General features: G+C 44.6%; 1 protein-coding gene across 2 annotated transcripts in view; it reads left to right on the top strand.

Moving 5' to 3' along the window:
* The window catches only part of LOC135378171 (meckelin-like), a 42,404-nt gene that overhangs the window by 15,940 nt on the left and 13,129 nt on the right, over window positions 1–13,335 (top strand). Inside the window, exons 14-21 of one of the 2 annotated variants that reach the window (XM_064611101.1) lie at window positions 270–393; window positions 590–698; window positions 2,382–2,438; window positions 2,530–2,628; window positions 2,767–2,865; window positions 4,996–5,082; window positions 10,665–10,813; window positions 12,791–12,983. In XM_064611101.1, coding sequence (XP_064467171.1) covers window positions 270–393; window positions 590–698; window positions 2,382–2,438; window positions 2,530–2,628; window positions 2,767–2,865; window positions 4,996–5,082; window positions 10,665–10,813; window positions 12,791–12,983 — 917 coding nt within the window. The remainder of the gene's footprint in view (window positions 1–269; window positions 394–589; window positions 699–2,381; window positions 2,439–2,529; window positions 2,629–2,766; window positions 2,866–4,995; window positions 5,083–10,664; window positions 10,814–12,790; window positions 12,984–13,335) is intronic. The other variant, XM_064611102.1, reaches the window with a different exon arrangement.

Raw genomic sequence — 13,335 nt, 5'->3', positions numbered from 1 at the left:
CCTGAAATTTGAAATCCATGTTTGGCATTCTCACTCTCAGTGTGCATCACCAATATGCAGGAAGCGTACATTTTGTTACCAATGGTGGAAGTCCAAAAGTGTGGCCCACCCACTGCCGGACTTGTTTATTCTCATGATACATGTTAAAGCATGTCAGGAAATGTTTGTCAAAGTTTGGAAGATCTATTTATTGTATGCATCGTACATGTCGATATTGCAGTGATTGAAGGTGTGAGAAATACTAACTGTAGCTTGACGGTTGCGTGCAGAAAATGATCCATCCAGTTGGCACCTGGTTCGGCGGTTCTTTGTGGTTGACGTGGATGCTGGAGTTACAGCCAAGGACAATTCCTCTGCCAAGTTTCTTCGTTATGCCAAAGACATAAACATTCAGTATGTACACTGCAGCGGATAATTTACTTAAAAGAAAAATTATGTTGCTCCTCCCGCAATTCAACATTCAACATGCTTTTGACTAGAGTGGTGTGATTTTGAACCGTAATAGCAAAAAAGAGCAAACAAAACGTTGCAGATGGCCATGATTTAATTATCACTTATTTTGTTATAATAAGTGCTGTTTCCTTCTTAGCATAACTTTGTACAACAAACACAAGCCAGGCTCAATCTACCCACCATTTGTGACCATCACCTATGCAGAGGTTACACGGGATGCCTACGAAAGGAATGCAAAACTGCCGGTAACTATGTGAAAGTCTTTTTTTCACATTTGTACTAAATGACACTTGTTATTGTGACGTGACTAAATTTAAAGGGGCAATAAACATTTATTAAAGATAGGGGTGTATGAATCCGAATATTTGAAGTCAAATCGAATACTGAACCGAATATCGAATATTCATGCAAATTTTACAATATGTGGCTTTCGCACTAAAAGTTTGCAATTTATAGCCCATGGCTTTAGTGCAATTTTTCTGGCATTAACTGTCACAAGAAAGACACACAATTCTTCTGTGGGGAGCCCCTGCTCTTTAATTTACATGAGTGTGCTTGGTCTTCAGGTGAGTCTACACTTACTGGGGTAACCATCTTCATTTCAAAATTTTATGTTAGGCGGTGGCATGTTATACAGATGAGGCTGTTAATTGTTTCGGACAGCCACAGGTCACTTGTGAAACAAATTGGCATTCTACCTCATCTTTGCCACGAACGCTGTTTAGCTTCTTTGCTCGATATGAATGTATACGATGCATTCTACAAATAGGAACTAGGACATGAACCCAGACAGTCTGTGAATAGGCAGTCTCCTGTGAAGCATGTTTTCACAGCACTGGCATAATGTATGCAGGAGAAGCAAAAAGTCTCTCCTCGGCTGTCTTAGCGAACAGATGTAATGTTGCTGCATGATGACAGTGAAGAAAGTCTCTTAAATACGCACCTCCGTGGTACAGTGATGGTGATGTGATAAAGAAAAAAACGGGTATGTGAGGGTATAATGCGTTGCAATTGAAACTAAAGAAGGGCAGAAAGAGCAAACAAGATGGCAGTGACTAAATGGAGAGGGTTGCGTCTAGTACATTACTGACTGCAGTATCACGAACCTGTTCTTTGCATCATCAGTTCAAACACCCGTGAAGCACAAGTCACACAGCACCAGACGAGTGGTAAAACGTTTGACTGCCATTAACTCCTACCATGCACAAATGTATTTCACCATCAGAGCCGCAGCGAGAAAAGTTACCACGAGCGTGCAAAAAGTAAACAAGTTTAATTCAGTGCACACTTGCTTCACCTTCTGTGACCGAATTGCATATGCAGTACGCTAAAATGCACTCTGCACACAGATATGGTTGGAACGAACAAGAGGCCTCCGCAACTTTTTTTCTATTCTTTGTGTATGTTCAACCTGACTGAAATGCTTGAAGCTGTTTGCGCACAATGATGTTGCACTTTACAATGACCACACGATTAGTGCAGTGAGTGTTAGCATTTGGGGGTCGGCGTTACTGAGCCCAGCGCTAGTTGACTTGGTGCCAGGTACAAAAATCTACATATTCATAACAATGGTTTGCACAGCATAAGAGCTGGCTCTCCCCACAACATAGCTAACCACAATGGGGCCACTCAACCCATGGACTACAAGTCCCAAATGTCACTGCCTGCCTTCTAGTGTGAAGATCATGAATAGAGGTCCCACAGGCATTGTCCTCTGGATTCAGAAAAATTGATAGTGTCAAGCTCATCTTACACATTTTTCACAGGTGTTTCTGTTGTTGCATACTATTTAGTAAGGAGTAGGCCCTTAAAGTCGCCCTGACAAGATCATGGGTGTTGAAAGAGTTTCATATTTGCATTTTGTGATGTGTGATCATCAGATGATGTCCGCAGCCTGCTCATGTGTGCATATGTGTCATCCTTTTTAGGTTTCTTTTTCTATAACATATTCAGCCAATCAAAGCCAAGCCTTCCAGGATATTTCGGTGAACTCTTTCTCTATCTTTGCCTCAAGCTTCTAGTGAAACGGGTGGCATTAGTTAGTTGTACTTAGTCATTATTAATTTTGATTCCCAGGTAGCCCTTGGAGTCCTTAGTGCCCTCGCCGTTCTGTGGGCTTGTAGCCAGACTTGGAGCTGGTCACGCAGGTCTGGCAAATCTGCTGTTAGTGTGACGGTACGTTTAATGCCCCATGCAGGATATTTAAATTATCTAGCTTGAATTTCCATGATAGGACGAAGGAAAGAAAACAGCTGTAAATAAATCAGTTTTTCTCATGTGTTGGTGAAGCAACAATCGCTGTTAAAATTTCAGGCACTTGTAAAGCTTGTCATCTTTACTGCTGGAGCACTGTCCAATGTCTTCCTAGTAGTTATTCTATGTGCTGGCCTAAACTGGCTTATCATGTACAAGGTGAGCACATTGGAAAAGCACTCTCAAAGTGTTTTTGTTGCTTGTTTTCTGTGCTGACACACTGGTGCTGGTGTACACACAAAAATACAGAACTTTACCTCATAGTACACTGTCGGGGCCAACAGAATACAGGCACAGAATGATAGATATCATTATCACTCCTGGCTTAAGAGGGAATACCAGCTCCCTCTCCCATGTGCATTTTCTATGGCGCGCGATATGATGCTTTTTCTCAGCAGTCAACGGTCAAATTTTGAAACCTGTGGTATCGTTGGAAAGAGGACGATAAGATCTGTAATGCCCAGAATTTTAGAATTTGTCTTAGGCTTCTGGTGGGTACCCTTCAAATTTTGATAATATAATAACTGAGAACAATTTCAAAATTCTGAGCCCCACATATTACAGATCTTGTCGTCCCCTTTCCAGTAAGACCACTCGCATTGAAATCTGACTGCTGGTTACGGAGAAAAGGCTTCAAATATGCACCATACAGAATGCATGTGGGGAGTGCAGATGACTTTCTGTGCCATTAACATAAATGCAAAGTGTCACAAAAGAGCATATTCCTCCCCTTTTCAACAAATCAATCGACATAACGATATCATTCAGAAAGATGGCTAGCTAAGAGCATGTTATGCGGCAAAGTTCTGTTTTTCGTAGAGATGAGGAAGTTACTCGAACTTGTTACCAGTGGAGTTACTGTGCTTTGTGGAGTTTGTGCTGTACAAGTTACTTTCAAGTTACTTGTTACCTAATATCCACTTTTTAGTTAGTGACTAATTCAGATCGTGATCTCGCAATGGGCGATGCAAGACGTTTTATATAATAGTTTTGAAATACAAAAACTATACCAATATTTGATATGACAAAAGAAGCGCACTTTTATGTACTTCCTTAGGGAGGCATTTGATGATTTTGATCTTCTAATACGTTTTTTGAATGGCACTCAAAGCACCAAATTTTAATCTTGCTGCACAGTGCCCTCTGTCATTATAAGTACACTGCGTCACTATGATGAACGTCACCTGAGACTCCTAATGTACGGCCAAAATAGAATTTGTAGTGCGTTCACTGCGCAACAACAAGGGTGCGGAGTTAGACGTGCCGTGCGCGTACGACTGGCGCTCGTCTTATTAGAGAGGGAGGATGAAGCTTGCGACGTTTGTAGACCAGAAACAAACAAAACGAACTTGGAACTTATCCCAAGTTACTTTGAAAAAGTTCGCTAAAAAAGGAACAAGTTCCTCAAGAAGTTACTGGTGTTTCAAAGCAACGAGTTAAGTTAAAAGTTACTAAAAAAAGTAGCTTAGTTACAACAGTGACACTCGAGACATGGAAGAAAAACAGAAGACAGCACAATCTCAAACGCAGCAATCTATCAATGACACAGAAAAAGTGCACTTTCCCTTTCTTGGAATTCGGAGCTGGTGGCCCATTTGAAGCTGTGTAACAACTGTTCCCCCACCTCAGCGAGACTGTCGTACTTGAGAGGATTAGCGATCCGGGGGCTAGACTTCTGGAGGAATTCAAAGAAATTTTTACAAGAGGGCATTGCATACGTGTCCCTTCGGTTTCCCCCTTGCAACCTTTCAGGAAGTTGCTGGACACCTAGGTTGATTGCTGCATTTGAAATTGTGTCGTCTTCTGTTTTTCTTCCCTGTCTCAAGTTTCACTGTTGTAATTATGTACCAGCTCGCCTGCGCCTTTGCCCTTCTGCCGCTAGCTTAGTTACAGTAATGAGTTGCCCCCCCCCAACGCTGGTGTTTCGAGTGTATTGATGGAAGCAGGGGGAGTTCTAATTTTGTTTATTACACTCCTACTGGAGACCTGCTACACACCTCGTGGAGGCCGGACACCTGCTGTCCTTTTCTCCTTGTTTTGTTTTTGGGATAATAATTCATAGTTTGTGGCTTTACGTCGTGAGATAACTACGAGTATGATCATGAACGACGCCACAGTGGTCGGTCGGTGGACTAAATTTGCCTACCTGAAGGTTCTTTAACATGAGCCGAAAGCTCAGCACATGGCACACTGCTTTTGATGTCACTTGCGGAAGGCAGCGTGTGTGTTTTTCGTATCCTTTCTCAGACGTATTGTCCTATAGTTGCATTCCATTGTTTCCCAAATCAGCAACAAGATGTAGTTCATCTCTTTCTTCCCACCATGGAACAAGAGAGGACCATCAACACATACATCATTTTTGCATTTCTAATGAAAGTAAGTCTTTAAGGTTTCTCATATGTAGCATACTACCTGTTTGACCAAGTGTACACTCATCATTTTGGTTATAAGCCTGTCTCACAATGCGCAAAGGTTGCATTCAGTTTGTTGGTGTGTGGCATCACATTGTTCCAAACTGTAAGTGCCTGCCCACAGTTCCCAGTACTGTGGGGAACTGATAATAAGGGTACCAGCATGCTCTTCACTCTTAAATTAAAACTCTACTACACTTAACATGCTCGAAGCCAATGGGCACATTAAGTCGCGGCTCTAACTAACATGCTCAGTGTACTTCCCTTGTAGTCTGGTTCATCTGCTAAACAGTATTTTGGAGCCACAAGAGCAACATGCTCCCAGGCATTGATCCTAAGGCGGCTCATACGTGTCGCTGAGCGTTATTTTCCAGTTTTCCGACATCTTCCTCCTCCGTCGCACAAATACGTACATGACAGAGCAGGTGCAGCACTTATGCATTGTGTGGAGTGTGAGAGTACATCAAGAGCGCCGTGCTCCAGAAAAGCAGTGACACAGTGACACTGTTCAGTAAAAAGGAGTGTGCTCCCTGCACTCTGGAGCTGCTATTTAACACGACCAACCACTACACAAACCAATACAGTTATCGCTCGTCATTTGAGGAGGGAACCGGGTGTACACCATGATTTGTGACAATTAACATAAACGGAAAGCGTCACAAAAGGCGTACACCTCTCATTAAAAAAAAAAAAAAAATTGGGAGAGAACAAGTTAGTCATAATGATAGGTTGTGTATTGTTGCGTGGTGTATGATTCAGCCAGGTGCGACGGCGGCGCTTTGGCTCGAGAAGATCATGTATCGCGGGGAAGCGCGTGTTCTCTGGTTTCAGGGATCACGCGATGCGTTCACTCTGATGCGCCAGTCGGGCGTATCCCTTCTTGCAGAACAGACATATGTAGTCGAGAAAGCAATAAAGTTCGAGTTCATCATGATCAACGGAGTCTCAATCTTCCCAAACTCAACATTGGCGACGAGGATGGGATCTACTGGGTCTTCTCCGGGAAAGATTGACTTTCGTACGTGATCGCGCCCGATTCGCAAGTTCACGAGACTCCAGATGGCAGCTATCGGAACAATCAGTGAGTTCGATGTTTCGAATCCGTCTTCATGGGATGTCTATGCGGATCAACTGCGCTTCTATTGCGAACCTAATGCTATCATGGATGCTGCAAAAAAGCGTGCTACGCTGCTGCCCGTTTGTGGTATCAAGACGCTTGGAATCGTTCGATCCCTCGTTTCACCAGCGTCTCTATCCGGAAAGTCCTACGATGAACTGATCACACTTCTGAAAAGTCATTTCACTCCAAAGCCATCGGTAATATACAGCCGCTTCCAGTTCCACAACAGCATGCAATGTTCCGACGAAAGGATACTACATACTTGACTGAGTTACGCCGGCTAGCAGAGGACTGCAACTTCGGATCCACACTGAGTGAAAGATTACGTGATCAGCTAGTGTGCGGCATTCGTGACGGGTTACAACGGCGTCTGCTCGCCGAAACAGATTTAACCTTCGAGAGCGCTAAAGCGAAAGCCCTCGCTGCTGAAGCAGCGGTCGACCAAGCGAAGGAAATACAAACTCGGGGGTTAGCTTCCGCAGCCCATCACATCGCCGGGATCGTAACCGCAAAGAGTCCCGACATTCCAACGACCCCCCGAAGACTTCGTGCCACGGGTGTGGAGCGTCACATGACCGTGACCGGTGCCCGTTCCGAGAAGCAATTTGCCGTCACTGTCACAAAAAAGGACACATCGAACGTGTGTGTCGTGCAAAGAACTCTCGTGACCAGAAAGTACAAACACCTGCCCGACAGCAACAGCGACAGGGTCAAAAATCTTCGCCAACAACGCATGTAGTTGAACAGCCAGAAGAACAAGTCTCAGATACTACAAGTATCTATCAGATGAACAATGTGGACGAAATAGGAACATCTACTCTCCGGGAGCAGTACACCAAAGTGAGAACAGATGGGTCTGAATGCCAGATGGAAGTCGACTCAGGATCCGATTATTCTATTATTTCGGAAGCTACATACAAGCGCCTATGGCCAGAGAAGGGCCCAACTATTCATCCACTCTCTATTTCACTGCGCGACTTCCAAAAGCTGCCAATTCCGCTGCGTGGCACATGCTTCGTTGATGTTCAGTATGGATCTTTCAGAGGTCCGCTGCGGCTTCTTATCGCTGACGGAGAACGAGTGAGTCTGCTGGGGTACGAATGGTTCGCACCATTGGGTATCAAGTTGACGGGTGTTCACCACATGGATGCCAACCCCATAGAGCAAGTACTCAACGACTTCAAAGAAGTATTTCAGGAAGGCCTTGGAAATTACACAGGACCTGTTGTTTCACTTCCACTAGATTCTTCTGTTCCACCCATCCGACTGAAGGCAAGGAATGTCCCCCTGGCATTACGTCCGAAAATCGATGCTGCACTCGATTGTCTTATCGCTGATAATGTTATTGAAGCAATTTCAAATCCAAAATGGGCTACTCCTGTTGTTCCTGTCATCAAACCGTCAGGAGAAGTAAGACTGTGTGGCCACTACAAGGTTACTATCAACACCGCCATGCGTGCTCATCCATACCCCATTCCTGCAGTCAACCATCTTCTTTCAAGCTTGTCTGGTGGTGGCTGCTACGCAAAAATAGACCTCGCACAGGCCTATCTTCAACTACGTGTAGACGATGATGCTGCAGAAGCACAAACCATCATCACACATCGGGGTGCTTTCAAAGTGAAACACCTCCAGTACGGTGTGAATGTAGCTCCAGGACTTTTCCAGGACTTAATTGACGAACTTCTACTACAGGGAGTAGTGCCCTATTTTGACAACATCTTGATTCAAGCTGCTAACCAGGACGAACTTGCAACACGATTGCGCAAAGTGTTACGTCGACTTGCCCGTGCTGGCCTGCGAGCCAGAAAGGACCAATGCTTGTTTGGTGTGTCCTCCGTAGAATTCCTGGGGTATCGTGTCGACGCTAACTGCATTCACCCTGCAGATTCCAAGGTTACAGCGATCCATGAAGCACCACGTCCGAACAGCAAGCAAGAGCTTCAAGCTTTTCTTGGTCTGCTGAACTTCTACAATTCCTTTCTGAAGGACAAGGCTACCGTTGCTGAGCCGTTGCATCGTCTTCTCGACAAGGACGCAGAGTGAAATTGGACTACCATCCATGACGAGGCTTTCCAGCGAGCAAAAGAACTTCTCTCATCAGATAGCGTTCTTGTACCCTTCGATGAGAAACGCCCTACATTCCTCACGTGTGATGCATCACCTTATGGTGTAGGGGCTGTACTAAGTCAGCAACAGCCAGATGGACGCGAAGCTCCAGTTGCATTCTCTTCATGCACATTGACAACTACAGAGCGTAACTATGCACAAATCGACCGTGAAGCCCTCTCCATTATTGCCGGAGTAAAGAAATTTCACTATTTTATCTATGGATGTGCATTTACAATTGTGACTGACCATCAACCACTTCTGGGAATATTGACAAGGTCAAAGCACACTCCGATGATAATCTCACCAAGAATGCTTCATTGGTCTCAGATGCTAAACGCTTACGAGTTTGAGCTTGTTCATCGACCTGGGAAGAAAATCGCTAATGCTGATGCTCTAAGCCGCTTGCCACTTCCCGTCAAAGACGAAGCTATACCATGTCCACCCGAAGTGCTGTTCACCGAAACGCTGGCCAGTCCACCGCTTCACGCGAAGGGCATTGCAAGCATGACTATACACGATCCTCAACTTTCCCGAGTTCTCAACTGGGTGTGGAAGGGTTGGCCAGATGACAGATGTCCAGATGAGTTCAAGACATTCTGGTCGAAATGCTATGAGTTATCTGCTCATAAGAACTGCCTCTTGTGGGGCAACAGAGTAATAATTCCCAAAGAGGGTCAACATCGAGTGTTAGACGAGCTCCATCTGGGTCATCCAGGGATTGGACACATGAAAGCCCTTGCACGATCGTACATATGGTGGCCGAAGATCGATGAGGACATCGAACAGTCTGTCAAGAGTTGCACTGAATGCCAATCCACGAGGCATGCACCACCATGTGCGCCGATACATCCTTGGGAGGTTCCACACTCTTCATGGTCTCGTCTTCACGTGGACTTTGCTGGTTCGTTCCATGGACAATCATTCCTCGTAGCAGTTGACGCCTACTCAAAGTGGCTAGAGGTAAAGCTCATGCCATCTACATCTGCCGAAGCTACTGTCAACGTACTACGGGAGATCTTCGCTACGCACGGCATTCCAGATGTTGTGGTCAGCGACAATGGACCTCAGTTCACATCTGCTCATTTCCAAACATTCCTTCGGAGAAACGCTATAAGGCAAATTCTCGTGGCTCCCTATCACGCTGCAAGCAACGGACAGGCAGAACGAATGGTACAAACAGTGAAGGACTCGAAGAAACGTATTGTACATGGCAGCTGGCAGCAACGACTTGCTCGTTTCCTCTTGCATCAGCATCCCACTCCAAACTCATCAACAGAGTTCAGTCCAGCCGAACTCCTTATGCGACGCAGGTTGAAGACTTGTCTGGACAGATTGCATCCAGACGGAATAAGTAAACGCCAGGAAGTAGAGGAAAAGCAGGCTTCCAGACCAGCCGTAAGAACCTTTAAAGACTCTGACCCGGTGTATGTGTGAAACTACGGCAATGGACAGCCATGGATCCCTGCAACAATTGAGAAGCCTACTGGACCTGTGTCGTACAGAGTTATAACTCAGGATGGCAGGGTTGTGCGACGCCATCTAAACCAAATGAGAGGTCGCGCCACACCAAGCAACGAACTGCCAGAGTCAGTTGAGAACCCGACTGATGTTTCTACAGGTGACTGTGTCCCACAAGGACTTGTAACACCTACATCTATTCCAATGGATCAAGCACCAGCTAGTTCCCCAGCTGTTCCAGAAGCCAGTGCGTCTTCACCGCAACTTAGTGGTCCTAACTCTACACGACCACGCCGAATGATCACACGTCCGCGATATTTGGACGATTTTGTCTGCTAGGGGGAAGAGGTGTTGTGTATTGTTGCGTGGTGTATGATTCAGCCAGGTGCGACGGTGCCACTTTGGCACGAGAAGATCGTGTATCGCGGGGGAGCGTGTGTTCGGGGATCACACGATGTGTTCACTCTGATGCGCCAGTCGGGTGTATCCCTTCTTGCAGAACAGACATATGTAGTCCAGAGAGCAATAAAGTTCGAGTTCATCGTGATCAACGGAGTCTCAATCTTCCCAAACAGATGGTGTGGCTAGGAGCGGTGGAGTACTGTTTTAAGAGTGCAAAGAGCTAATAGGACATATCTTGTTGAATGCTTAGAAATTACAAGAGGTGTGCATGACTGCAATTATACCCACAGACCTGCACGGCAGTGCTGCCTCAAACTTTTATTCTAAAATTTAGGCTTTAATAGCAGATGTCGTCTCCCCCTCCTCTTTTCATTCAGGATTTGTGTTCTATGTTCTGTGCAATCATACTTCCTCAGAAATACATTACTGTTGTTAATATCCTCGTTGTTCTTTAGACTTTGCAGCTCATTCATAGCATTGCCATGCAAAGTAGTGTGGACATCTTCTTCCTTGACTGGGAAAGACCACATGTGGCAGCCAAGCCTCGACATCATGGTGGATTGCGGCTTATGCGGGCAGCACGCAAGGAGGCTTCCAAACTAGGGTTAGCAACTGTTCATACCTTCTAGTACACAAGCAGTGGTTATGATACTGCCACAGTACAGTGCACTATACACTTGCTTGTGCTTGTTGGCATGTGTAACGACACATGCATAAAGTTGACTCGCTGTTCTGTGAGCAAGTTCTGCCAGGTAGCGTCTCATAGTAGATTAGGCAATTAAACATAGAAGGACGAACACAGCACAAGCCTCATAACGCCCAGTTGCATACTCTAGTTGAATAATGGCAGTTGAAGAAAAGGCACGACCAGTGGGACATTGTTGCCAGTCACATCCCACATTCACACAGACTTGTGATGTGTGTCTGTCATGTGATACCTGTGGCTTATAAATATTTTTGTGAGATATTGAAGTCCTGGCCATAAACCATGTTTTATGACAATGAAAAAATGGCTAAGAAGCAAGCGAGGGAAGTCGATGCATAATGTAAAATATGTATATGTAATATATGTATAAAATAATGTTCTCCCGAATTGACCTCTTATTTTGTCCTCAACCGTGTGTTTTTCCTTCCCTCTGTTGTGTATATAATTGTGGTCTGTGAAGTAAAGTTTTCAGCTGTGTTCGTGGGTTTTACATTATGCATCCATGTTTTATGTCTGGGCAAAATGACGGCTGAGCCTTAAAAGGCCTTCGAAGGACCCTTGAAGTTTTGTTTCAAAATTGAGTGGGAATCATGCATTCCCTAAGCTAGAGGAGCACCCCCACTGTAAGTTACTTTCGTGTCGCAGCACGGTGTGGCAAAATTTTGCCGTACCACATGTTGAACTGTTCACATGTTAACAATTGACATGTTTTGTTTGTGTGTCATGCTTCACCACCCTTATCAGGAATAGCTCATCTGATTCTTTTGTCTAGGTGGTTTGTCGCAAAACGTACTCGTGGTCGGCGGAATGAGAATAGGTTCGCTGGGGTTTAGTATGCTCTTTAAATGTACAGCTTGTATCATATGGATAATACCAATGTATTTATTTATTTATTTAGCAATACTGCGAGCCCATCTCAGGCCCAAGCAGGTGTCATTGCAATAATCAAAAGCAAGCACAGCAACATACAGCTAGCAATGACGTTAAAAAAAAAAGGCTAAACATATTACAAAATACGCAAAACGAGGCCTATGTGAGCAACGTATGAACGGCATTAACAAATCCTATTACAGAATCAATGGGTACAATATTAGACGGCAACCTGTTCCACTCTTCTATTGTTCGGCAAAAGAAATAATATTTAAACGTATCACAAGATACACAATAAGGAAGGAATGTTGGGTTGTGGTTGAGTCTTGCCGACTGGTGGGCAGGTGGGAAAAGGTACGTTCTGGAATCGATACCGAGACGGTTATTGCAAATTAAGTAAAAAAATTTCAACCTCTGTATTTTTCTTCTGACCTGCAATGACTCTAGGTGTGCTCGTTGCAACAATGCCGAAACTGAGTCTGAATATTTGTATTTTGAGTAAATGAACCTAGCGGATAATCTTTGAACACGTTCGAGCATGTCAACGTGTCTATTTGCAGACGGATCCCATACAACTGCGGCGTACTCTAGTATGGGGCGTATGTATGTTCTATAGGCTGTTAACTTAACATCCGGTGGAGCACGCCTTAGGCTCCTTACTCCTTAGGCACGTCTTGGATATGATATGGACACGTACACAAAAGTATGTATACTGTACTCGAATCTTGAATCACACGTGCAGCTGCTGCAACATCTATTGGCACTGTGTGTGGCATGTACAAGGAGGACATTGACCAGGCTAGGAAATGGCCTCTTAGCCTTGTCCATGTTTTGTGTCCATGTCTCTGTGCGTACTGACCAGTACCCACAAGCAACTGCTCATGCGATTCAGATAAAAAATTGGACCATAACGTAGCTAATGACTCCTCTTGCATCATGAAGGCTTTCTGGTTTGCAGTTCAGAACTTACAAGCTACGTCTTTTTGTTTTCTTTTACTTTTCTAGAAGTGATGATGGTTCCCAAGTAGGAGGAGGAGACTTGGGGGACAACGGTTCGTCAGCGAAATCCACGGGAGTTGACACTCCCACTGTTACCATCTGGCGCTCCTATTTCATTGCCAACGAGTGGTGTGAGCTGCAGACTTACAGAAGAATTTCGCTACCACTCCAGTTGCTCTTCATTTTGTTCTTCCTCAAGGTTAGCACATCATACTTTAGTATGGTGTTTCATATGGTGTACTCACCACTTTGAATTCGAATGGCGTTCGCGAGAATTCTGGTGAGTGAAACTTAGTGTAACAGCATCACGTTTGAACCTAGTTCGGAATTGAGTAAAGCGAGTCACTGGAGCCACTACATACGAAACATGAATACTGTATTGTACAACTGTGATTATGTCAAATGCTATTTAATTGTCGACAAGCACTGTTTTCCGGGCTCTAGATATCATGCAGTCTTAGACATAAGTTATGCAATGTCGGTAGTTTGCATTGTTCCTGCTCTTATTTTCTCGTATCTAAAGGTAAAATTAAGAAACGGTATCTTTGCAT

Source organism: Ornithodoros turicata, chromosome 1 (genome assembly GCF_037126465.1).
Source record: "Ornithodoros turicata isolate Travis chromosome 1, ASM3712646v1, whole genome shotgun sequence".
NCBI classification, from domain to species: Eukaryota; Metazoa; Arthropoda; class Arachnida; order Ixodida; family Argasidae; genus Ornithodoros; species Ornithodoros turicata.
The sequence above is the reverse complement of the archived record's forward strand: the minus strand, read 5'-3'. Positions and strand labels throughout refer to the sequence as shown.